General features: G+C 39.4%; 1 protein-coding gene across 2 annotated transcripts; it reads left to right on the forward strand.

Annotated features, from left to right (window-relative positions):
• On the forward strand, positions 1-24,009 carry LOC124385347 (complement C1r-A subcomponent-like). 2 transcript variants are annotated; one of them, XM_046848648.1, is made up of 14 exons: positions 1-71; positions 6,136-6,337; positions 7,063-7,237; positions 9,637-9,839; positions 10,994-11,141; positions 11,961-12,043; positions 12,496-12,535; positions 12,747-12,865; positions 13,013-13,091; positions 13,324-13,458; positions 18,663-18,734; positions 22,127-22,332; positions 23,062-23,276; positions 23,370-24,009. In XM_046848648.1, exons 1-14 carry the CDS (start codon positions 46-48, stop codon positions 23,725-23,727), a joined length of 2,061 nt encoding a protein of 686 aa, XP_046704604.1. In that variant the 5' UTR covers positions 1-45; the 3' UTR covers positions 23,728-24,009. The 2 variants fall into 2 exon arrangements, with proteins under 2 accessions (XP_046704604.1, XP_046704605.1); XM_046848649.1 differs by having other exon boundaries at positions 12,750-12,865.
• The last annotated feature ends 3,962 nt before the right edge of the window (positions 24,010-27,971 follow it).

Below are 27,971 nucleotides of genomic sequence, written 5' to 3' on the forward strand. Positions count from 1 at the left end.
CTATCTTCCACCCAGCTCATTTAAAAACACAAAGCTGGAAGAGCAATGGCTAGATTACAGCAAATACTGAGGTAATTTGGAGACATTTTCTTATATTACTTGTCTCATGAATTCTTAATAAATATAGCAATAATTACATAAGCAGATCATTTCTTAATGGGTTATGCTGACTTAAAGAAAATGCACGCTGGCTAGATTTCTATAAGATTATATTCCTATAGCTGACACTAATATATTGTGCAATATTGTGCGGTGTGCCTGACTAAGTATGGAGGAACATCCACACATACAGGATGCATTGCTCTTCGGATTTAGGGTGTACATTTATGCAAAAATTGTTTATTTCACACAGAAGATTATTTATTAATTTGTGCATGAGGATTTGTGTGTGTTTATACACACCTCTGATCATATATGTGCACAAATTCCTGATTATAAGAAATCGCACTTCGTATCAATTATGTCAGTCTTATTGACAAAGTAATCAGAATAAGGTGCAGATGGATAACAGACCAACTGTAAAATAATGCATAAAAATCAATCATGATGATGCCTCGCTTAAAGCCAATGTTTTAAGCTTTTGGGGACTGTTTAAAAAAAAAAAGATTCTGTTGTGAAATGTTTTTTAAATAAATGTATTTTTCTCACTGCAGTTTTAGTTTTTAGGAATATGGAGACATGTGTAGTGGACATGTGTAGTTTTTAGGAATATGGAGACATGTAGTTTCACAACTCACTGTAAGCTGAATACACACATCTTGAATGCATTAATACTATATCATATTCATAGGCAGAGCATTTTGAAAGGTCTTAAAAAATTAATGTTAAAAACAGTGAAATAGAGATACAGCTGTACTGAAGTAAAAAAATACAAAGTATATTATATAGCACAAAGAAACCTGTAATGGTGTAAAAAAATCACTCATTGTTTTTATCTGTATTTAAAAATATGTACTACATTGTAAGTAAGAAAAATGCATGTAAGACAGATTATGTGAATTTAACACACACACCACACAATTCTTTGTTCTGTATTCTGTGCACAGTGCATGAGGTAATGTTTTGGGTCTGTGTGTTAGAGTAATTTGTAATCCCATCTCAAGCTGCGTCGGAACGCTTTGGAAACGCGACTGCGTTATCTATGCTCTGGGTAATGAGTCTAATCAGTCAAAATTTAAGACAGGCTGTCATCGGTGATGTCTTCCCCCTGTCACGAGAGCGCCCAGCTCTGCCTCTCTTTCTCCGAGGAGGGGGGCGGGTTCATACAGAACCTGATATTCGAGGAGCTCCTGGAGGTTGTGACACGCGCTGTTCAGAAGCTCAATATAGCTTGACCGGCCGGTGAGCATAAAGCCCCTGGACACCGAGGTGTCCAGGTCCTGGGCGCGGTTTATTCCAACGTCTTGGGGCTAAGGGATTATGGCTATGGTGTCATGCCACATGTTGAAGAGATGCTAGCACGCTAACTCTCAGGGTGTGGCATCTTCCCTAAAACCCCCAACATTAACCACCATGCCCCTGTGCACTACCTCGATGCTGGTGGGAAAGGCTTACACCTCGGCAGGTCAGGCTGGATGTCTGCACGCCATGTCGGTACTGCAGGCATACCAAGCCGACCTGCTTGGGAGCTGGATCTGGGCGATCCATTGGGAGGCCAGTTTTTTGAGGTGATGTCACAACCAGGGAGTATAAAGCGCACCTGGAAAGAAGACGGCTGTCCTACGGGCCACAAATGAGACCGCCAAGAACATCAGCCCATCAATGGCCGCCCTAGTAGCCACTGAGAGACACCTCTGGCTTACTCTGTTCAAAATACTGGACAGGGACAAGGTCGTGCTGCTGGACGCCAGCCTCTCTCCTGTTTGGTGATGCCGTTGATTTGGTACGCCGCTCTCATAGGGCTGCTCGACGGGTGCAGCCCCAACCCAAACCCAGCACTTCATACCGCCAAGTGCAGAGACAGAGCATTGCGACACGCTCTCCCCCTGTGCAGGATCCCACGTGGAGCCCTGGGTCAAAGCCCCATGAGGTGACAGATCTGAGGACTGTCATCTCCAGGAAGAGGCCAAAAGGTCCTGACCTGACCTTTGGAGGGATGACCGGGGGGCGTGTAGCACCACTTTTCTCGGTGCCTGTTTCCTCCAGCCCCTTTAGGGACCTGGTTCATAACCCTGCCACGAAATGTGCCTCAGGGCACGGTCAGATCCACTGAGCTCCCTCCTTCGGTTCCGCCCGGCACCATTGCGGACTAGGAGGTCTCATTTCAGAGCCACGTTTGAACACTGCCCTGGCTCTGGACACACCGGAGGTCAGTCTAGAGAGACTGATACCCTTAAGGGAGAATCTGGCAGCATGGAGGGCTTTGCTAGACGTGTCACTGTGGGTCCTGCATACTGTAGAGCAAGGCTACGCGATTCAGTTCGGGTTTCGTCCGCCCTGGTTTACTCTGGTGTAGAGCAGGCTCTGGTTCTGGAACGATAAGTAGATAATCTTCTGAGGAAGGAGGCCATTGAGATGGTCCCTCCATCAGACAGAGAGTCTACCGGTTCTACAGCCAGTACTTCATAGTTCCCAAAAAGGACGGTGGGTTGCGTCCTATCTTAGATCCACGTCAGCTGAACCGCTTTTTGATGATGCTCCGGTTCAGGATGCTGACCCTCGAGCAGGTCATGTCTCAGATCAGATCCGAGGGTTGGTTTGTCACAATAGATCTAAAGGATGCGTTCTTTCATGTACCCATCCTTCCTTCTTACAGGAAGTTCCTGAGGTTTGCTTTTGGGGTCAAAGCATTACAATATCGGGTCCTTCTATTCAGTCTTGCCCTGTCACCCCATAACTTCACAAAGTGTGTTGATGTGGCTCTGGCTCCCCTGAGACTTTAGGGCATCCATATCCTCAATTATATCGACGATCAATTGATATTAGCTCAATCAGAGCAGTTAGTGGTTCGGCATCGAGATGTCGATCTCGCTCACATAAAGGAGCTGGGGTTTTGGCTGATACCGGGAAGAGTGTGCTTTTTCTGCCACAGAGAACCAGTTATCTTGGCGTCATTTGGGATTCGGCAACTAAGCATGCACAGCTTTCCTTTGCCCGCATAGCGTCCATCCTCACAGCGGTCAGGAAGGTCAGAGAATGGCAGTCACTCACTGTCAAGCAGTTCCAGAGACTGCTCGGGTTCATGGCAGCAGTGTCTAGTGTCATTCCACTTGGCCTCCTGTACATGAGACCTTGCATTGTGCTTACGACATATGCATCCCTCACGGGATGGGGAGCGGTCATGAATGGTCGCTCTGCAGAAGGTCTATGGGACCATTTCTATGTGAGGTGACACATAACTTGCCTAGAAATGCTGGCTGGCTTCTGACTTTGACGCACTTCCTACGCTCGAACAACACAACAGAGGTCTCATATATGAACGACCAGGGGGGACTGTGCTCACGCCCCCTGTACAGGCTGGCACGCCAGATCCTCCTGTGGGCCCAGGGGAAGCTCCTCTCCTTCAGAGCAGCTTATATCCCAGGCCGCTTGAATGAAGCAGCAGACACCCTGTCAAGACAGGGGTCCAAGCCCGGGGAGTGGCACATTCACCCTCAGGTGGTGGAGCAGATTTGGGAGAAATTCGGCACTGCCCAGGTAGACCTGTTCGCGTCTTTAGAGACATCGCACTGTCCCCTATGGTTCTCCCTATATCCACCATCCCCGTTTGGACTAGATCAGGGGTCACCAACCTTTTTGACACCGAGAGCTACTCCTTGAGTACAGACTAATGTGAAGGGCTACCAGTTTAATACACAATTCTGTAATAACAAATTTGCTCAATTTACCTTTAATTATATGTTATTATTAATAATTAATGATATTCATCTATATCAGGGGTGTCAAACTCAATTGTACAGGTGGCCAAAACTCAAAGCAGGCCGCGGGCCGAACAGGATAAACATTTATTAAACACACTAAAACAATTTTTTGAACATAAATATTAATATTTACAGACAGGAATATTATTCCAGAATAAATAAACTTAAACTTTAAATAAATAGCTCTCCATAAAAAAATCTCCTGTCAAAATTAAGTTAGAAATATAAACATGCTGCGAAAAAAACCCCTGAACAAATCAATAAAAATTGTGCTTTTAAGTAAACGTTAAAATAACAACAAATCAAAACAATCTTTGCTCTTATGCTATTTCATAAAAAATTATCTCAAACTTGAAATAACCTTAAATATTTAGCTCTCACAGCTTCATCATGCAGCTCTTCAGAAACTCTCTCTTAGTAAATACCCGGCTGATGTGGCTCTGATTTCTCCTCTGCTTTCACACCAACTTCACTTTGTGATTTTGCTCTGGTGAAAAACGTCTGCTGAAATGTCAGATTTTTCTTTAACTCTTCTACTTTCTGTATCTTCTGCTCTGCATTCAGGTTTTTCAACTTCTCCTGATGTTTTGTTTCAAAGTTCTGTCTTATATTCAATTCCTTAATTACAGCCACATTTGCTCCACTAATAAGACACACATGTTTACCTGCAGTGTCAGTAAACATATACTCCCATCGGTTTTGAAAGGCTCTGTTTTCAGAATCATCTTTTCTCTTTGCCACTGTGAGGCGCTGTTTCACAATAACTTTACCATAGGGTTAAATACATCAACAGAAGTTTGACTTGATTGACGCTGGAATGTTCCCAGGTAGTCTAGCGTTCGGTAAGGCAACTGAAGCGCTGCATTATGGGATTTGTAGTTTGTGTTTATCAGCGTTTCATATCGCTGGGACATTAATAACAATAATAATAGATTTATATAAAATCATCTCGCGGGCCGGATATGATTGTACGTCGGGCTGGATTTGACACTGAGTTTGACACCCCTGATCTATGTGAAGACACTGATCATGTTAATGATTTCTCACAATAATTATCAACAATGATTCAACAAGGTAGGAAACAGCTATTTTTAGAAAAGGCTCGCGGGCAACTCATGTGGTCCTTGCGGGTGACCTGGTGCCTGCAGGCACCACATTGGTGACCCCTGGACTAGATGCTATGGTGCAACCATGGCCGAGGCTGCGTCTTTATGCCTTTCCCCCCATCGCACTGCTTCCGGTAGTTCTGAATTCGCCGTGACGGAGTCCGTCTCCTCCTGGTAGCCCAGTGCTGGAGTTTCTGCAGGAGCAGTTCGCAAAAGGGTTGGCTCCATCCACCATTAAAGTGTACGTGTCCGCTGTTTCTGCGTATCACATACCCCTTCCATTCACTGGGCAGAGACCCACTCCTGACTAGTTTTCTCCTGGTGGGACCTGGCAGAAGTGTTTAAGACTCTATCTGAGCCCCCCTTTGAGCCTTTGGCCAGGACTTTGTGAAGGCACTTGTCTATCAAGACTGCTTTCTTGCTGGCCATCTGTTCTTTGAGGAGATAAGGTAAATTGCAGGCCCCCTCTTCCCTGGAGACACCAGGTATGACCAGTGCCTTCCTGCACCCTGGAGCAGGTTACATCCCCAATGTGCCCTCGGTCATCCCATGACCTGTCAGGCTCCAGGCATTCAACCCTCCTTCATTCCTGACCTTATGGGTCCTCTGGTCTCCCCGCTCCATTCGGGGACAGAGTTCACTCGACCCAGAGCGTGACAGCCTCTAAGGCTTGGTCCTCTGGAGTTTTCACAGTGCCACTCCTGCACCTCTGTCCTTCGACACAGTTGTGCTAATTTACACTAGTAAAGGACTGGTCAGTGTGGTGTTATTGGAGTCTCGTTCCCAAAGCATTCCGACGCAGATGGAGTTACTGAAAGGAAACGTCTCTAGGTTACGTATGTAATCCTAGTTTCCTAAAGGGAACGAGACACTGCATCTTCAGCCACACCTCCGGCGCCCCTTCAGCGCTTCCATCATGGTTACAGAAGCTGAAGCCGTCTTCTCTCCAGGTGCGCTTTATACTCCCTGGTCGTCTGTCTTAAATTTTGACTCATTAGACTCATTACTCAGAGCATGGACAACGCAGTCACGTTCCCAAAGCATTCAGTGTTTCATTCCCGCAGGGAACTAGGGTTACATACGTAACCTAGAGATGGTTTTACTCACTTCCTCTTTAAATAATGTGTAAATAATTTATGATCTGATTATTTATCTCTTTGTCCCTGCAGTGTGTTGTGTATATGTGTGAGTGTTTGTGTGTGTAAGGTATCGATGCGTGGTCAGGTTCAGTCTCCTTTGTATCCAAAGCCTTACCCCACTAGTGTTAATCAGCAGTGGGATCTGGAGGTTCCACATGGCTATCAATTTCAGTTCACTTTTTATCACCTGGACATAGAACCATCATTTAACTGTGTCAACGACTCTCTCATGGTTAGTGATCATCGCCATCATCATCATTGGTCATCATCATTAGATCAAAATAGGCACAGACTAAAATAGGCAGAGATTGTGTGATTATACAAAGAGTATCCAAAAAGGGGAAAAGAAGTCGGCAACAAGATATAATAATATGAAATGCAAGACTTGGTAAAGCTAGTGACAAAGTGCATTTCTGTATGGAATGGTTAATAAAAGTGTGTGGTTTTGTGAATAATTGAGCAAACCTGTGTTCAGTCAGTAGCATGGTGACTTGGAGCAGGAGAGTGTACTGTATTTGGTCAGGAAGTTGGAGTTTGCACACTCGATATCAACACCATCACCATTTTATTCATAATCAACACTTTTATTACCATCTTGGATAATGTTTTAGTGTATGTAAGTGGATTTACAACTAAAACCAAAATTTATCTTGACATGTTGCGGTTCCATTAAACTGTCAAGCAGTGGCACTGGGTTTAACCCAGTTGATATCGGCAAAAAGAATTTCGTTTAAGATCAAGATCAGAATTGAGCTGCTTCCATGTGTATAACTCTCACATACTTCTAATTGGAGTAAAAGTCAGTGATGTCTGAATAATATGTGTATACATTTTATTTCAGTATGAAATCCTCACTATGTGATTGACTCTGAAGTCAATTTTAAGTTATGAGCCCTGTAGATGGTATAATTTGGTATGTATGAATGTGGTTTTTATTGTTCTTTCATTATCATCAAGGTTCTGCATGGTAAGAAACTTTTGGGAAAGTTCTGTGGCCAAAATTCCACATATCCACATCATCCTGGCAACAATCCTATTTTGTTTAAAAGCAACCATCTCCAGCTGGTGTTTGTGACTGATCTATCAAACACAGAAACACATTTTGGGTTCTCCGCCGTTTACCAGGCAGTTGGTAAGATACAACACAATTGTGTCCTTTAGTTTTTTCTGATTATTTGATCAAAATAATGCACACACCTAATCACCTATGTATTGACCTACAGTTGACTAACATATACATTGACTCATACCTGCACAAACATCCACACTGACTGACACCTCTTCTGGCTCAAAGCTCTACTGACTCACATCTGTATTGATACACACCTGTACTAGTTTACAACTTACTATCTGTGCTTTTGTTCTCAGACATAGATGAATGCTCATCACCTGATTTAGATTATTCAGAATCACAGTTGCACACAGAACCTGTATCAACACTCTGGGGTCCACCCTTTCCAGACTTATGTTAACCACTAGTATTCTTCTTATTCTTCTTTCGGCTGATCCTATTAGAGGTCGCCACAGCGGGTCATATCCATACCCCCCTGTTCTCTTCATCTGCCTCTTTCAAACCAACTACCTGCATGTCTTCTCTCATCACATCCATAAACCTCCTCCTTGGTCTTCCTCTTTTCCTTCTTCCTGGTGGCTCCATTCTCAGCATTCTCCTACCCCATGTCCCTGCTTTGCACATGTCCAAACCATCTCAATCACGCCTTCCTCACCTTGTCTCCAAAACGTCCTACATGCACTGTCCCTCTAATAAACTAATTTCTAATCCTGACCCTCGTCGTCACTCTCAATGAAAATCTCATCTTCAGCTTAGCTACCTCCAGTTCCACCTCCTGTGTTTTAGTCAATGCCACTGTCTCTAAACCATACAGCAGAGCAAGTCTCATCATAGTCCTTTAAACTTTCCCTTTTACTCTCGCAGATACTCTTCTATCACAAATCATTACTGCCACTCTTCCACCCACTCCACCCTGCCTGCACTCTTTTCCTCACTTCTCTAACACACTTTCCATTACTTTGCACTGTTGACCCCAGGTACCTGAACTCCTCCACCTTCACTATCTCTTCTCCCTGCAATCGCACCACTACACTGCCATCCCTTTCTTTCACACAAATGTACTCTGTCTTACTCTTACTGACTTTTACGCTAGTATGACTTTGACCACTAGTATTAGCTTCCTTATTTAATCCTATTTCCATTCTAAGAAATATACCTTATACCTTAGATACCTTAGGGATTAGCAACTACAGACTGATGTCACGTTTTACTTTACTTTCTAATATCCTTAAATACATCATTGACAAATCTACTATCACTCTTTCCAACATCCTTCAAGATATTTACATTTATGGCATTTAGAAATTGCCCTTATCTAGAGTGACTTACAACTGAGCAGTTGAGGGTTAAGAGCCTTGATCAAGGGCCTAGTAGTAGCAGCTTCATGGTGCTGGGATTTAAAGTCAAGACCTTCTGATCCAAAGACCAATGTCTTAACCACTGGGCTACCAATACTTTTATCCAGTTTGGTTTTAAAACAGCACATTTCAGAGAATCTGCTATTGTATTCAATAGTGTGAAGCTTCATCCCACTAGATCAGTTAAAGTGTCAATTTGTTCATCCTTATGAGTAATCCTGATACAGCGTAGCAATGCTCTGCTTCTCTATAAGTATCTATGGGATAGATACTTATCTTGCTTGACATTGCTGTGATCGGCAGTTCACAGCAATTCAATGCAGACTACCCACTGCTGGCCTGCAAAACTCATTGTTTGGCCCTCTTTTGGTTTCTATTTATTCTTTTTTTGTTTTCTATTTATGTGATATCCTCACATCTATTTTCATACAACTGGTATACCTTAACTTATCCTCTCTTTTCCACCTTGAAACAATAATGTTTCTAAACAGATGTCTGGCAGATATCAGTTCTTGATTAGATCATCTTATCAGCTAGATATTCCCAGCAAAACCTGCATATCACTGAAAATGCTTCAAACAACAAATTTTAAATAAACCTCTTCCTTTTTTTTTTTTATACTGTGGCCACACAAACAAGGCCATAGTATACAGATAAAAATAGGGGTATTGTTTCTGTACATTTGCCACAAACGTAACTTGTAAGGTACAGGAAATAGTCCTTAAGATGACAACTTTGTTTAAATTTAAAGGTACAAAATCAGTTCTGACCAATGTTCAGAGCTACATTGCTGTGCAGCTGGAGCGACAAAGCATTTGTACTCTTTTAGGTACATTCCTGTACACTGATTATTCTGTAGTCCCCTTTATAGAGAACTAATATGAGTATATATTTTTTTAGTGGAGATTTCTAAACACATATGTAAATCACTCTTGTTAAGTGTGTACGTCAATGTCAAATGCCTTAGATGTCAATTTTATACAAGCAGTAAAGAACATTTAATGGGTTCTTAATGTTCTAAGACTATAGACATAGCCAATAGGCAACTATTTATACTTGCCCACTCTGGATATCTGTGGTGTTGTTTTCTTTTTGTGCTAGTGGACTGCAATAGAGGAGTTTTTACAGAACCCAAGGGAGTTCTCTTAAGTCCTGGATACCCAAATGCTGCTCCTCTTGGAGTGAACTGCTTGTACATTATATCTGTTAAGCCCGGTTTTCAGATAAGTCTAAACTTCAGTGATGACTTCCGCATTATGAAGGTTCATGCAGAGGAACCCTCCTGCTCAATCCACTGGCTAGAGGTACTATATTATTACACTGAGGGCTTGTTCACTGTCCACACATTTATTATAAAGCATACGAGTACATTAAACTGAGTCTAATATATCTCTAAATATATATATAATTAAAAGGAATTACATTCTTAAGGGTCTTGCTGTTATAGGAAAATAATCTATAATGCCAGAGTGACTGGCATTATAGATTGACTGTGACTGGAAACAAAGTTAGTGTTCCTAGCTAAAATTATAATGTTAAACAATTTTCCTATATCAGAAAAGCAAATCTTAACATGAGCTAAAATTTTCTTTAGGCAGTGTGTCCTTCCAGTTCAAGAGCACAGTATTTACAAAAAAATATATAATGGCCATTTATTAGTGCCTTTGCATTTAATGCACTGATAAGACTCAAGACATGAATGTGTCCAAGCACTGATCCAAGTACTAGTCTACCTATATTCCTTCCCAAAAGCGGTTTTAGACTGATTGCAATCTTCATCTGTGTCTCAATGAACCAGTATCAGGATTTATTTATTGATTTATTGAGATTTCAAATCACTTCTGTATTCAGTCTGAGTAAGGGCATCTGCCTAAAGCTATAAATGTAAATGCAAGTAATCTGATGGCCTGACATATGGCTTATAATTCCAAATAAATAAAACACCAACAAGGAGCCAAAACAGGCCATAATACCTGCTAAAATATGTGCTAATTTCCCTTGGTATATGCTGTGAATGAGTGCAGATAATACTCTTCATATAATCTCTATTCTAACCGGGCATAGAACTACACCCCTTTAATCATTGCATTTTGAGGTAAGTTATTAGGGTTTTTTAAAACAATTATCTTTATTCTGCAAACTTTTAGCGGCTTCAAGTTGAATATGTACCTCTAACTTGCAGAAAACTACATACAATTTCTTCTTAAACAGGGTTTTTAATCTGTTTATACAGAGTGAATGGGCTATAATAATATAAATGATAAACTATTAGAACAAGTGCATTCATATCAAGACAAATCAAATACCTCCAGAGCTGCTTTTACATAAAAATAGTCATCTTCTGGCCACAATCCAGAATTCACTATCCAGAAATTACCAGCATGGTATTACTTGCAGTATTCCTTTATGCAAAGGATTGTGAAATGAAAGCAATTTATATTCCATTTCTTTTCTTCAGTTGTCTGTCCCAGGTAAAACTTCAAAGAAGCTTTGTGGAGATAATAGCCCTGGAGTCATTCACACTGGTTCACACACTGTATATCTTGGATTTCACACCGATCCATGGATGAAGGGTGGAGGATTCAGACTTCACTACACAACCCAGAGTAAGCTATAAAAAATGGGTTTTGTGGGTAAAAATAAATGTTAAAGAAACCAAAACTCCCGATCAACACACAATTAAATCCATGCTAGAAATCAAACAAGTCAAACAAATGGTCAAACATCTCACAGCCACATCTCTGATAATATAGGACTGCATTGGTGCCTGTGGAATGGGCAGCTTGCACATTTGTAAAGGCTCATTCAGTGCTAACGATATATACAGGTTTTAGAACACCAAATGCTTCCATCCAGAAAATGTCTTTTCTGGGGAAAAAGGCCTTGCATATTTGAGGAAGATAATGCTAACTGCATACTACATCTATTACAATAGCATGACTTTGTAGTAGAGGAGTCAGAGTGCTAAACTGGCCTGCCGGCAGTCTAGACCTTTCACCATTTGAAAACATTTGATGCATCATAAAATGAATGACAACAAAGGACACCCAGAACTGTTGAGCAGTTAGAACCTGTATTAGACACATATGGGACAACATTTCTCCTAAGTTCCGAGATCTATACAGGCAGAAGGTGTGATGCTACACAGCGGTAAACATGACCCCGTCCCAACTTTTTTGAGACCTGTTGCAGCCATCAAATTCAAAAATACCTTAATTTTTCCTTGAAATGTTATATATTCTCAGTTTAAACATTTAATATTTTTTTATTGTAAATAAAATACAAATTTATTAGATTTTACAGAATGTACAAACTTTTTCGGCACTGGGGTTGTATACAGAAAATGCAGTTACAGTAAAGCCCAGAAAAACATGAAACAGACATAGACACAAACTATTGTGTGTGTGTGTGTGTGTCCAAAAAAGGAGTGGAGTGTAAAATTGAAGGTGGAATCCCAAATGGCCGAGTCACTCTAGGCAGCTGTGACACTGAATACAAACTTTATACGGTGATGCATTATTTCTGTTTATTATATCATTTTCATTTAATCTGTGTAATGTTTTCTAAGTGTAAATATATTTTTAAAAGGTGGTCATCACAGCAAAAGTACAGTGCTGGTTAATCTTTTAAATGGCCTATTAAAGAGCTATGATCAGGCTTGAACTTTGTGCAGCCTCCTGACAGCAGTGATCATACTATTCTCTGTGATAGGCTGCAACTTTGATTACAAAAACCCTTTGTTTTGTTGTCCCTCTTGACTTAGATCTTATTCGACATCTGATCTCTTCGACATTATGTTTTAGGCCAACTGCTTTTGTCTTTATTTATGCTATGTCTGGTTTGAATTATTCCAAAACATGATATTAGCTTCCACCATGTTATAGAAAAATCATCTACCTAAAATCACAATCCATAATTTAAAATTATATTACTATATTAATTAAGTTTTGTTGTTTGCAGGTGTCAAACACTGGTGAAACTCCAAAGAATCTTTCTGGAGGTAATGGTCCCATAATTAGACACACCGGTTCACACACTGTAGATATAAAGTTTCAAACTGATAGACATAGGCATAGTGGAGGATTTCACTACATAACTCAGAGTAAGCAAGAAACACAACCTGCTGATGTGGGTGTTATCTACAGTCTCCTTACACACTGTTAAAATCATGTGTTTGTGTCTATGTGTGTCTGTCCAAAACACCTCTGAAGTAGAAGACTGTAAAATTGAAGGAGGAATCTGCAAAAATAAACACACTCACTATTTGCCAAAATATTGCTACAGAGATTACATTGAAGTTCACTGTGACACCGGATACAAACTCACAATGGTGAAGTTTTTTTTTTTGTTCATTATTTCAACTTCATTTATTGTTTGTGTGTGTGTGTGTGTCCGTGTATAATTTAGTAAAATAATTTAGTAAAATGTGAAATCAATTTTTGCTTAAGTTTTCTTTCTTAATTTCTTTGTGTTTCAGGGAGAAAATGAAATTAAAAGTTATAAATCGTTGTGTCAGGAGAACGGGACGTGGCATTTACCATTACCTGAGTGCAAAAGTGAGTCATTTTTTTTTACACACATTTTTTATTAATTCTTTAACAATTTTCAGGTTAACAACAGGGTAAAACAAAAGTGTTCATTAAAATAACGGGTGTTGATAAATGAGATGTTAGAATTTATTCTTCCGCAACGAGTGTTCAATTTTGCAACCAAAATAAGTTCATTCAGGGATATAAACTAAACAATAAATAATCATGTCAATCATCTTTTTTTTCCCTTCTGTTGCAGTTATTGATTGTGGAGAACCAAAGAGTTTACTGAACGGTGGATTTAAATATTTAGCCAATTCTAAAAATGAGTACATGTCTGTCATTCAGTATCACTGCAACGAACCCTTCTATGCTTTCAAAGACACAAACAAAAGTAAAGTAGAATGTTCTTCTTTCTTCTTTTTATAATATATATTTTAGAGTAGTCAGTGTGCAGCTTGTATAGCAGTATAGATTTACTGTCCTCCAGAAAGAACTCTGCAGCCATTATTTTCTAAATAGCTGCCAACAAAAGTAAGTACACCCTAAGTCAACATGTCAAAACTGTGTCCAAAGTGCCAACATTTTGTGTGAGCACTGTTGTTATGCAGCACTGTCTTAATCCTCCTGGGCATGGAATTCACAACACAGGTTGTTGCTGGAATCCTCTTCCACTCCTCCATAATGACATCATTAGAGCTGCTGTATTTTAGACACATAGTGCTTCTGCACTTTCCAGTTGAGACTGCCCCACAGGTGCTCAATAGGGTTCAGGTCTGGAGACATACTTGGCCACTCCATCACCCTCAGCGTCCTCAGCAAGGAAGTTGTCAATCTGTCACTGTGTTTGGGGTTGTTATTATGTTGAAAGATATTTGGCCCAGTTTTCAATAGTAGGGAATCATGTTCTTCTTGAGAGTGTCACAGTACATGTTGGAATACATGTTTTCCTCAATGAACTGCAGTTCCCCAGTACCAGCAGCAACTCATGCAGCCCAAGACCATGATGCTACCACCACCATGCTTGACTGTATGCAAAACATTATTTTTTTGTTACTCCTCACATGGGCGTAGCCACACATGCTGGACAACATCTGAGACAAACAACTTGGTTGACTTCGGCACACTGTTTGCAGGTTTCAGAAGAGGCTTTCTTCTGGGATGACAGGCATGCAGACCGACTTGTTGCAGTGTGCGGTGTATGGTCTGAGCACTGTCAAGCCATGTTCAGTTTCTGCAACCTGTAAAGCAATGCTGGCAGTACTAATTTTTTTAAACCAGCTTCTGCACCTGTTGCACAACACAAGGACTCAACTTCTTTGATCAACCCTTGTGAGGTTTGTTCCACATTCAATGTTTAGTATAAGAAAGTTGTACTCAAAGCACCAAATTGTATTTGTATTTGTAAAGCAGACAAAGCATGAACATGATGAATATGTGGCTTTGCATGGTTATGATGGACAGTTGTTATCACTTAGGGCAGTGGTCCCCAACCGTGGACCAGCACCGGTCCGTGGGTCAATTGGTACCAGGCCGCACAGAAAGAATACAAAACTTACATTATTTCCTTTTTATTTATCTGATTCTGAACGATGTTTTATTTTGGAAAATTACCAGATTCTCTCCGCCACATCTGTCTATGACTCACTCTTGATGCATGTCAAGATGCCTCGGTCACATGTCTTACCTACATCCGCTACCTTCTTAAAGGAGCTGCTCCGGCCGCTAACACATAATACATTACCGCTAAATTCAAACCCCCAAGCTAGCAAAATAAACAAAAAACAACACAATGGATTCACGTTTATTATTATATTTAGAAAATACCAGTTTTTATGCCGGTCATATCATTTTATTTTGATGTATTTATCTGCAACACCTTAAAGGCCGGTCCGTGAAAATATTGTCTGGCATTAAACCGGTTCATGAAAATATTGTCCGACATTAATCCAGTCCGTGGAGCAAAAAAGGTTGGGTACCACTGACTTATGGTTTACTCAATTTTGTTGCCAGCTATTTTGACAACAATGGCTTTATGTTGAGTTATTTGTTCACAATTACTTCTTTATGTTGTGTTATTTTGTTCATTGTGCAAGGTGCATGTACAGAGCCACTGAAATGCAGTTTGCATCTAACCAGAAGTGCATAAGTGGCTTGTTTACAATTAATAACAGTAGAGAAAAAAGGTATGAGGTCCATATTTACACTGATAGGTTGATTAAGGGACAGAAGGTGCAGTAGGTAATACTATATGGTATATACATATAGTAATATACAATATACAATACACTGTGCAAAGATTATGTGTAGACAGACATGTCAGAAGATAATATACTCAAATGACATGATATAGTTATGTACAAGTATCAATGTATATATGATACAGTATATACAGTATAAATATGGGTGGAATGTAACACACTCCCCATTACTTTGCACTGTTGACCCCAGGTACCTGAACTTCACCACCTTCTCCACCTCTTCACCCTGCAACTGCACCACTCCACTGCCCTCCCTCTCATTTAAGCACATGTACTCTGTCTTACTCCTACTGACTTTCATTTCCCTTCTCTCCAGCGTGTACCTCCACCTCTCCAGGCTCTTCTTAACCTGCTCACTACTCTCACCACAAATCACAATATCATCCATAAACATCATAGTCAGGAGACTCCTGTCTGACCTCGTCCGTTAACCTTTCCATCACCACTGCAAACAGGAAAGGGCTCAGGGCCGATCCTTAATGCAGTCCAACCTTCACCTTGAACCAGTCTGTCGTTCCTACTGCACACTTCACTGCTGTCACACTGTCCTCATACATGTCCTGCACCACCCTCACATACTTCTCTGACACACCTGACTTTCTCATACAGTACCACAACTCCTCTCTTGGCACCCTGTCAAACGCTTTCTCTAAATCCACAAATACACAATGCATTTCCTTCTGTCCTTCTCTATACTTCTCCATCAACATTCTCAAAGCAAATAAGGCATCTGTGGTGCTCTTCCTCGGCATGAAACCATACTGTTGCTCACAGATGGTCACCTCTTCTCTCAGCCTGGCTTCCACTACTCTTTTCCATAACTTCATGTTGTGACTGATCAACTTAATTCCCTTGTAGTTACTGCAGGTCTGCACATCTCCCTTATTCTTAAAGATCAGTACCAGCACACTCCTTCTCCATTCCTCAGGCATCCTCTCACCTTCCAGAATCTTGTTAAACAATCTGGTTAGAAACTACACTGCCATCTCTCCTAAACATCTCCATGCTTCTACCGTAACACATCCTTCCCAGCTCGGTCCCTCTGCCTGGCCAATTGGTACAAATCCTTTTCTCCTTCTTTAGTTTCCAACCTCTCATACAGCTCCTCGTATGCTTTTTCCTTGGCTTTCGCCACATTCCTCTTCACCTGCTGCTGCGTCTCCTTGTACTCCTGTCTACTTTTCTCATCACCCTGTCGATCCCACTTCTATTTTGTTAACCTCTTTCCCCTTTTGCTCTCCTGCACTTCCTCATTCCACCACCACGTCTCTTTGTCTTCCTTTCTATTTCCAGATGTTACACCAAGTACTTTTCTAGCTGCCTCCTCATCACTCCTGCAGTAGTTTCCCAATCATTCAGCACCTCTTCACCACCACCAAGCCCCTGTCTGACCTCTTCCTTGAACCTCACACTACACTCTTCCTCATTCAGTTTCCACCATCTTATTCTTCTTTCAGTCCTTACTCTCCTCCTCTTCTTCTTCGCCTCCAAAACCATCCTACAGACCACCATCCGATGCTGTCTAGCTACACTGTCCCCGCCAACACCTTACAGTCTCCAATCTCCTTCAGGTTGCATCTCCTACATAGAACATAATCCACCTGTGTGCACCTTCCTCCACTCTTATACGTCACCCTATGATCCTCCTTCTTCTTAAAATATGTATTCACCACTGACATTTCCATCCTTTTAGCAAAATCTACCACCATCTGCCCTTCCACATTCCTCTCCTTAAGGCCATACCTACCCATCACCTCCTCATCACCTCTGTTCCCTTCACCTACGTGTCCATTAAAGTCTGCCCCAATCACCAATCGTTCATTTTTAGGTACACCATCTACTACACCATCTAATTCACTCCAGAATCTTTCCTTCTCCTCCATCTCACAGCCAACTTGTGGAGCATAGGCACTGATGACATTTATCATCATCCTTCAACTTCCAGCTTCATGTTCATCACTCTATCAGAAACTCTCTTCACCTCCACTACACTCTTACTGTACTCTTCCTTCAGAAACACCCCTACACCATTTCTCTTTCCATCCACACCATAATAGAACAGTTTAAACCCACCTCCAATGTTCCTGGCGCTAGTCCATTTCCACTTGGTCTCCTGAACACACAAAAGATCTACCTTTCTTCTTTCCATCATATCAGCTACCTCCCTCCCTTTACCAGTTATAATGCCAACATTTAAAGTACCAACTCTAACCTCTACTTTCCTACACTTCTCCTTTCCCTGCCGTCTCTGTAGATGTCTTCCTCCTCTCCTTCTCCTCCTTCGGCCAACAGTAGCCAAATTTCCACCAGTACCCTGTTGGCAAACGATACCTGTGGCAGTTGTTGGTAACCCGGGCCTCGACCGATCCAGTATGAAATTCTTAATCGTGACCCGCATATTCGATTTGGCACATGTTTTACTCTGGATGCCCTTCCTAACGTAACCCTCCCCATTTATCCGGGCTTGGGACTGGCACTAAGAGTGCACTGGCTTGTGCCTTCTAATGGCTGTGTGGTGGATTAGCAGTGCAAAATACACAGAAAGGGACAATGGAGTATTAAATCAGCTGTTCAGTGCAGTAACAACCACAAGAAAAAAGCAATTCTTCAGTCTGTTTGTGTGGCTCTGAGGCACCTGAAGTGTTTGTCCCTATGGGAGAAGTGTGAATAGGCCATGTTTGGGGTGAGAGGTATCTTTGATAATGCCCCTTGCCCTTTGCAGACAGCCTTTACTGTAAATGTCCTCCAAGGTGGGAAGCTGAGTGCCGATGATGTGTTGGGCAGTTTTCACCACCCTCTGAAGGGCTTTACGGTCCGAAGCAGTGCAGCTGCTGTACCACACTAAGATGCAGTTAGTGAGGATGCTCTTTATGGTACAGCGGTAAAAGTTATCCAGTATTCTGTAGCACAGACGGGACTTTTTAAGTCTCCTCAGTAAAACAGGCACTGTCTGCCTTCCTGATCAGGACAGAAGAATACAGAGACATCTTTAGAGATGTGGACTCCAAGTAACGTAAAGCTGGGTACTTGCTCAACAGCAGCTCTATTGATGTGAATGGGAGCTCAAGTGTGATTGCCGGCTCGTCTATAATCCACAATGATCTCTTTCATCTTCTTGGTGTTGAGTTCTAGGTTATTGTCCTCACATCATGATCATGCTACTAGGTGCCAGATCTTCTTATATATATATATATATATATATATATATATATATATATAGAGAGAGAGAGAGAGAGAGAGAGAGAGAGAGAGAGAGAGAGTAAATAATATAATAAATGAATTTGATCTTCTGATTACAAACTGTCCCTCATTTTCTACTATTTTATTTAATTTTTAGTAAATTTCACCTGTGATGCTGATCGAAAATGGAGAGGATATGACGATGACATCATACCACGTTGTTTCCCAGGTAACACATAAAAACACAGAAATTCCTGTGCCAGTAGAGCTTACTTTCAGCTTTACATTCAAACACTTTTAGTAACCTATTTTACTTTAATTAAACTGAACATAATAAAAAATTAATAAATTATAATAAATTAACCTGATTTTGAACTGCATGCTGAATGAACCATCAAAATCAATTTAATCTTTGTTTTGTTTTAAACAACTGTAAATTTTGTATATCATCTATATTACAATCCCAATTCCAAAAATGGTGGAATGCTGTGTAAAATGTATATTGAAACAGAATGTAATCATTATAATGTAATTATTTGGATAAATAATTAAATAATATATAATCATGAAGCCATATTTTATTCACAATAGAACATAAAGAACACACCAAATGTTTAAACTTAGGAAAAGTACCATTTTATGGAACAAATTTTGAATTTGATGACTGCAACACATCTCAAAAAGTTGGAACCGTGACAATAAAAGGCTGTAAAAGTAAATGTTACTAAAAAGAAACAGCTGAAGGAACATTTTTCAACTAATTAGGTTAATTGGCAACAGGTCAGCAACATGATTGGGCATAAAAATTCCTAGACAGGCAGTCTCTCTAAAGTAAAGATGGGCAAAGGTTAATCAATTTGCAGAAAGCTGCCTCTACAAACTGTGGAACAATTTCAGTTAACACCTAAACATCAAATAGCGAAGACTTCGATTATATAATCAGCTACAGTACATAATTTCATAAAAAGATTACAAAAATGTAAAGAAATTTTTGTGTGCATTGGACAAGGGCAAAAACAATATTGGATGCCTGTGAGCTCCTGGCCCTTTGGCTGTGCTGCATTAAAAACAGGTATGATTCTGCAATGGAAATGACTGCATGGGCTCAGACACACCTAAACAAAATCATTATCTGTGAACACAGTTCACTGTGCCATCCACAAATGCAGGTTAAAGCTCATGCAAAGAAGAAACCGTACATGACTCAGAAACACTGCCGTGTTCCTCTTAAATATAAACCATATTTAAGTATTTAATGTTTTTGTGATCTTTGAAGGTGAAAAGTGGTATGTAACTTCTTCCAATCATGACACCTTTAAACTAATACCAATTTACTTGAGAAAAGGGCACTGGTTAGATATCAGGCTACTCCATTAACCTTTGTAACAAGTAGTGAAAATGGGGGACATGGTTTCATTGGGTGTGACGAGAATAAACAGGATTAGAAACGAGTTTATTAGAGGGACAGCGCATATAGGACGTTTTGGGGACAAAGTGGGAAAGGCCCGAATGAGATGGTTTGGACATGTGCAGAGGATAGAGGATGGACATGGGGTATATCGGTAGGAGAATGCTGAGGATGGAGCCGCCAGCAAGGAGGAAAAGAGGAAGGCCAAAGAGGAGGTTCATGGATGTGGTGAGGGAAGACATGCAGGTAGTTGATTTGAAAGAGGCAGATGTAGAGGACAGAGTAGTATGGAGTCGGATGATTTACTGTGGCGACCACCAATGGGAGCAGCCGAAAGAAGAAGAAGAAGTGACAATTTGGGAAAAGAAGGGTATAAATGGATGACAAGGTACCATGCAGTCCTCTCCCTTAGACTAGACTGTGATCACCCAGATTAGCACCTTGCCTGTTAACATGTTGATGAACTAGGTCATTTTAAGTTGTTCAAGGATGCCCTCTTGGCTGGAAAAGTACAGAGAGTACTGCAGTATGAAGCCCTAGAACTGAGCTTGCTCACTGGCAGCATACTTTGGAGTTTAACTTTTAAAAATGGTGTTAACTGAATACACAGATTTTTCTTTTCTAGATATATTACAATAAATTGTAATTACCAATTTTTGAATGAAGTGCAAACATGTTTTTTTTACAAATTAAACACTCTAAAGGTCCTGTGAAACAGTCTCTGCTTTGCAGTGGTGGACAGAAACAAAGTAACTGTAATTCGTTATTGTACTTAAGTATTTTTTTCGCGTTTTTTCGCGAGTTTTTAATCAAGTATTTCCGTTTGGGGAGACTTTTACTTTAACTTCACTACATTTCAAAGTTAAATATCTTATTTTTTACTCCACTACATTTCGCAAAATCAGCCTTTTATTTATGAGCGGATAAAAACGTAATTGATCAAACACACAGTAAATCACCAATGGTTTGATTGCCACTTGGCATTGGCGGATTTACAGTGCAGCATCTTGCTGGGGCAGCATGGGGTGTCCACAGGAATAAAAAAAAATCTTTTTTTTGTTTGTTTGTTCTTTTTCATCACTCATTTGCACGGTTGCTTCAATTATTACATCACGTCACGGTCAATGAATCTGGTCAGGATTTGGCGTGTGCACCCACCACCCGGAGAATTTCCCTCACTCACATTTAGAAAGAAGAGGCAGGGGTTGGGTGATGTTTAATTTGAAACTGAATCCAAATTAAAATTATGGATGACAAAAAAAGTCTAAACCCTCAGGACTCCAATTTAGAAAAAAAACCATTATAATTTATGCTATGCAGTTTATCAATGTGTGTAGCAACAAAACAATTACAACCTAACTATTCTAGCTGGATTGCAGTTAAACACCACTTATTGATTTAGTTACCTTTAATGGAGGTGATGTCATGAGGGATTTCTATGATTGTACTGAACAGGTCCTGAAATGAGTTCAGTAAGAGGAATCTCCAGTGCAGCTTAAAGGCTCATTTAAAAGACATATATGATAAGGATAAATAAGTTGTATGTATCTTATGGCTACAATTAGCCAAGGAGTTTATGGTTCTTGGTTTGGAAAGTTTGATCAATTGTGCACAATGACGTGAATTTAATTGTGCAATAAATGCATTTAGGGTGATAGTTATACAAAAGGGCACTCGCAGAAAAGTATCCACATTTGTGGACACACCTGTGGCCTTATTTGTGTGCTTTTTTTGAAGCCATTGATAAGAAGGTTTTGGGCTCATGATAATTTATTAGATATCAATCAGTGTTTAACTCATTAATATCTCATTAATATTATTCTATTAATAGATTGGTGTGCTAAGAGTACCATTAGAGTCTGTTCATGTAAACTGAGTTGTTTAAGCAACAGTCTTGATAAAAATAATAAGATGTTTTAGCCATAATATATCATAGTATTTGGATACTTAAATACATTTGAAGATACTTTTACTCAAGTGAAAATTTAAAGGGAGCACTTTTACTAGAGTAATATTTTACCTACTGTATCTCTAATTTTACTCATGTACATGCTTTGTGTACTTCATTCATCACTGCTGCTTTGAGTCAGGAAATGGTGACTAAACTAATCAACTACTTTTTAAATTACTAGTCAAGTAGTAAGTATTAATTGTTTACCCCTTAACCTAATAGTACTGAGTTTGTTTTTTTCTGGTTTTCCTATATATAACAGTGTGTGGGCGTCCTGTAGTGGATATTGCTGGTGGTCATGGTCGGGTTTTAGGAGGACAAAAAGCAGTAGACAATTCATTTCCCTGGCAGGTGTATCTACTGGTGGAAGGTGGAGGAAGAGGAGGAGCGATTGTGATTGGGGAGAAATGGCTCCTCACTGCCGCTCACATGTTCAACAAAGACAATTTGTCTAAAGATGAATTAAAGGTAGCATTACCCATCAGCAATGGTGAAAAGAGTACTGAAAAATCATACTCAAGTAAAAGTACTATTACTTTATAAATGTAGTGCAAGTAGAGTAAAGGTACCTGTTCTAAATACTACTCAAAGTGCGAGTAAAAAGTAGTCATTTTAAATTACTCTAGAGTAGGGAGTAGTGTGTATAGTGCTTTGAATATTATTGCAGATTATACCCTACAAATTACAAATGATAAACAATCATTCGCTACAGTTTTACTACTCATTCATTCATTTATTCATAGCAACATATGGAATCAAACCCTGACCGAGCTTATAAAGAACATACAGCATACCCATCACTTCCTTAATAGAGGAATAGAAGGTAAATTTTAAAAAGTGGTCTTGCATACCGTACAGTAGCATTTTTAGCTACTTTGTTCATTCAGTTGCTGTACTTTAAGCCACAAATTAAGCTTTGTCTGGTTATAAGCGCAACCATGAACAGCACATGTAGTTCCTTTTTAACATATTCCTACCAAAACAAATTGGCATCGGTGCAAGTCAGTCAACACTGCTACTTCTGGTAGGTCATACCCATAATCTCAGTAAAGCAGTAAAAGTACTGATACAGCACTAAAAATTCAATCAAGTAAAAGAGAAAGTACACTTTTTGAAAACTACTCAAATACAGTAAGGAGAGTTATTTGTAATTTGTTACTTTACACCACAGTTAATCTTTTTATGGATGTTTTTCAGACATTTGTTGGAAGCAACAAAGTGAGCGACTATTTTGAAAGCAACACATCGTTTAAAGCACTTCCTATTGAATCATTTCACATCCATCCAGGATATAAAAGGCCAGATTACAATAATGATATTGCATTAATTAAGCTGGCATCATCCCTCACCTTTAATGCAGGTGTAATGCCAGTGTGTCTTCCTGCACAGGACTCTGGGCTTCAAAATTCTGGGTAACAACATTTTAACACATCCAAATATCCATGTTTGATTTTCCTAAAGAGAGAAATTTTATTATGATGCATTCTCAACTGTTTCTGTTCCAGATGGGTCTCTGGATTTGGAATAACAGAGAGATACCGCACTGCTAATCATCTCAGGTACATCACTCTTCCCATAGTGGATCAAGAAGTGTGTTGTTTTTCTTTTGAGGAGGTGAAAAAGACAGGAGGTAATGTGTCCAATCTGACGGAGAACATGTTCTGTGCTGGACTTCCTGAAGGAGGGAAGGACACGTGTCAAGGAGATGCTGGCTCTGGTTTTGTCACGAAAAAGAATGATGTGTTTTATGTAGCAGGAATTGTTAGCTGGGGAGTCGAATGTGGAAGACCAGGAAGATACGGAGTATACACACGTGTAGCTCGATACACAAACTGGATCCAGAAAATAATGGAAGAACCCTAATAAATAATTTAATTAAAATGACAAAATCTAATTAAACAATAAGAACTCGTGTTACAGTTATGCTTTAATCTAATCCTCAGCTTTAACACATTTTCTTGTGTGTTATTGGCTCAAGTAAGAAACAGCATTAACTGTCACCATTGTTTATAAAAAAAAACTGTGCCTATAACTATGTTTTTAAAATCAAAAACACACATACCCTTATAGCATACCCAATTACCTGTTGTATTCAATCTGTATTTTGAAAACAGCAGTTTTAACTATTAAATCATTTCAATTGCATTGAATTTTATATTTCTTAAAGATTCATATAGAACTTTGGGTGTTTGCCTATGATTATGTGTGGGTGGTTATTGTAGTGGGTGGGGTTACGGTGGGTTTTTATACCGGTCGGTGGGGATGATGATCTGACGATATTTGGAGCAACGTGTAAAACTGCAGCTGTGTCACACCCAGGCTGCAGTGGGAACACAGCCTCTTCACATGGGCCATATTTGCCTGCAGAATTCCCATACGATAAATAAATATATTTTGAAATGTATTTCAAAATAAAATAAAAAACGGCCAAAAAATATATTTGCTAAAATATATTTACATAAATATATTTTCTATATATACACTTTTTCCCAAATTTTTGTATATTTTAAAAAATATTTAAAAAATATATTTTAAAATCATTTAAAACTGTATTTTGTCCTCCAGATATTTTATTTCAAGAAAATATATTCACATAAATCATTAAGGAAATCTTTATTTTATGTCTAAAACATGTACATACAACAAGTTTCACAAATCAAGCAAGGAACATATCTATATATCTATATATAGTCAATTATATAAAAAGTAAATTCTATATAAAAAAATCACTGCAATCCCCAAAGCTCCCCTGGACACACTGGGAAACCTCTTCACTGTCACTGTAATAGACAAAAATAACAGCTATATTAAGGGGTGGTTCACCACATACCAACATATAAACATTAATCAATGCACACATCAGTAATGGCAAATAGAAGCTCAAGCATGCTTGCTTGAATTATGAGTATTGGGTTCAAGTAAAAAATAAAAGCCTAGATTAAATCTGTTCATCATATAAAACGATCGAGTCTCTCCCGAAAATTGGGACTAAACTGCTTGATGAATATGAATTAGTTTTATGATCCTTTTATGAACTTTTTGAAGCATCAATGTGATAGCTGTGTAGACTGTCAATTGAGGGACAGAAATCACTTCATTTGAGTTTCTGAATTAAAGTCTTGCAGGTCTCGAATGACATAAGGTTGAGTAAATGATGACATTTCTTTCATTTCTGGGTGAACTATCCTCTTAACTGAATTTGCAGCAAATTTTCCTTTCAACAAATCCGAAACCAAATACTTATCTCAAATGTAGGGATGCACCAATACCATTATTTTTTTGTACTTGCCAATACTGATGTCTGCATTTTTATAGCATTTGTTATAAAAAAAATTACTGGGAACAAAATCAAATAATAATAAAAGCATATGAATCATGTTAGCTAATTTCATTGAGCAAACAGATAATAGATACATACATGTACAGTACAGACCAAAAGTTTGGACACACCTTCTCATTCAAAGAGTTTTCTTTATTTTCATGACTATGAAAATTGTAGAGTCACACTGAAGGCATCAAGGGCTATTTGACCAAGAAGGAGAGTGATGGGGTGCTGCGCCAGATGACCTGGCCTCCACAGTCACCGAGCCTGAACCCAATCGAGATGGTTTAGGGGTGAGCTGGACCGCAGAGTGAAGGCAAAAGGGCCAACAAGTGCCAAGCATCTCTCGGGGAACTCCTTCAAGACTGTTGGAAGACCATTTCAGGTGACTACCTCTTGAAGCTCATCAAGAGAATGCCAAGAGTGTACAAAGCAGTAATCAAAGCAAAAGGTGGCTACTTTGAAGAACCTAGAATATGACATTTTTCAGTTGTTTCACACTTTTTTGTTATGTATATAATTCCATATATAATTCCACATGTGTTAATTCATAGTTTTGATGCCTTCAGTGTGAATCTACAATTTTCATAGTCATGAAAATAAAGAAAACTCTTTGAATGAGAAGGTGTGTCCAAGCTTTTGGTCTGTACTGTACATATAATCTCGAATAACTTCATTCTTCTCTCTATTGTTCTGTTGTCTGTGTTTCTTTGTTTGGATACAGTACGGGTCACATGCTGTGTGGCATACCAACTCATGCATGTATGTGAAAAACAGTAAGTCAACAGAGTAGTAAGAATTCACAAAATTATGAAAAGTTAGTTTATGAATGGTAGGAAGGGATGCCAATGATGCTGGTAAGTCACGTGACAGTAACAACGTGGCTAATTTAGTAAATACAAATTTTTATTCATATAGAACATTGGTTTTTTTAGTGGTTGCAAAGTAAGTTGTAGCACCTACACACACAATATGCGACTTCAGATGCACATCAAGTCTTCACTAACCATATGTAGCTGCCATGATTTTTCTTGTCAGAAGCAGTCCTCCACTCAGCACCACTCTCAGTTTTACTCTGTCCTCCTACAATAGACAAAACAAGAAGCATGAACATTTGAATAGGGTACAAATGATATGCAACACTGTCTTCTGACTAATTTTAGATTTCCAAAGTTTTGTTAATCTTAACACTGGAACTATAAAAAAAATATATAGATATGCTATAAAGATATATTTTTATGGGTATATTTTGGACAGTAAAGGAAGAAATTAGAGAGAAGTAGAATTTGCCTTTTAAAAACTCTTTATTATCTAATCATTTGACCTGACTTTCGAAACTGTTTACCTTTCAAGTTGCTGTGGATCAGAATCGCCATTGGGAAGGCAGCCATTAAAAAAAACACACAACACTGAAGTGGCTGTTTGGTCCTGCAGGGCAGAAGTCCACTGAGTTTTTATTCCCGTCCCATGTGCTAACTCTACCTGTGGTTGTGATCACATAAAAAGAGATTTTAAATATACATTATTTTCAAAAAACACATCTGAGTATGTATGTAAAGACCTAAATCCTCAGCAAACAGTACTTACATATTCAGCATCACTGGAACCTTGAAAATAAATAAATAAATACATACATACATACATACATACATACATACATACATACATACAATTAAAGTCAACAATGTTGTTATAGACAGACTATTACTGGTAAACTAATTGAAAAATAGAAGAGCTTACCTACAAACCTATACACTTGATTAAGAATAAACAAAGGAATGACACTAATTAAACGGCACGATGTGTTTTACATAGTGGAAACACCGGTAACCGGTAAAGGAGAATATTGATACATTAAAAACAATACACATGACATTAAGCACAATAAAATCTTTGAATAAATATCAGAATATCATAGTGTTGCGCCACAATCTAAACATTACTGCTTGTAAGTCATGTGACTCATATTTTAATGGAGGTATTGTCATGGTCTGGACATTTTTTGGGTTCGTTTTTGCTTTGGCCACCAGATGCCGCTACTGGGCCCCTATCCCCTACTCCCTTATCCCTTACTCCCTAACCCCTAACTGTTTAATGTCTCCCAACTGCTTCTTGTTAATGTTGTTTATTTAATTTTGCCTTGGTCATTGTTGGTTCATTATATTTGTCTTCACTTTTGTTGCAGTACAGTTGTCATTGTATTTCACATTATTTTTGTTGTGGTATCGTCTTTCTTAATATTGGTCTTGGTATTTGTCTGTGTTGATACTTGCATTTGAAACTGGATATGTGTGGGTTTGGTTTGTTCTGTTTGGTGAGTGTATTTCTATTTTGTTTGATTTCTTAGTCTGCTGTTTTCTTGAGTTTTCCCTAGCCTCCAGGTTTCTCCTGTTTTCCCTATCCTCCTGGTTTCTCCTGTCTTCCTGGTGTCTCCTAGCTTCTCCTGTCTTCTCTAGGCTCCTGGCTTTCCTGTTCTTCAGAGTTTTCCCTAGCCTCCTGATTTCTCCTGTCTTCCTGAGTCTCCTAGCGTCTCCTGGCTTTTCTGTTCTCCCAAGTTTTCCCTAGTCTCCTGTCTTCCTGAGTCTCTTTGTCCTGTTTAGTCTTCTCTTATCTGTGTTTGTCTTGTGTTTATTTTGTATTGATAAACCCTCTCTGCCTGTTATATTTTTAGTTCTCTTTTTTCAAGCTGTTTTTGGACTTATTGTTTTCATTAAAGAATCAGTCTGCCACTCGCTTTTGCGATCCAGGTTCGAGACTCTCTCTCGAACCTGACCGGTATGATGTG

The sequence above is a fragment of the Silurus meridionalis genome, chromosome 4 (assembly GCF_014805685.1).
Source record: "Silurus meridionalis isolate SWU-2019-XX chromosome 4, ASM1480568v1, whole genome shotgun sequence".
Taxonomy (NCBI): Eukaryota; Metazoa; Chordata; class Actinopteri; order Siluriformes; family Siluridae; genus Silurus; species Silurus meridionalis.

What these genes read in the sequence shown, in the direction of transcription:
- LOC124385347 (XM_046848648.1), top strand. Translation starts at nt 46, where the DNA reads ATGGCTAGATTACAGCAAATACTGAG. An exon ending in CTGAATACAAACTTTATACG is followed by an intron (nt 12,044 to 12,495) that starts GTGATGCATTAT and finishes TGTTGTTTGCAG; the next exon opens with GTGTCAAACACTGGTGAAAC. An exon ending in CCGGATACAAACTCACAATG is followed by an intron (nt 12,866 to 13,012) that starts GTGAAGTTTTTT and finishes TTTGTGTTTCAG; the next exon opens with GGAGAAAATGAAATTAAAAG.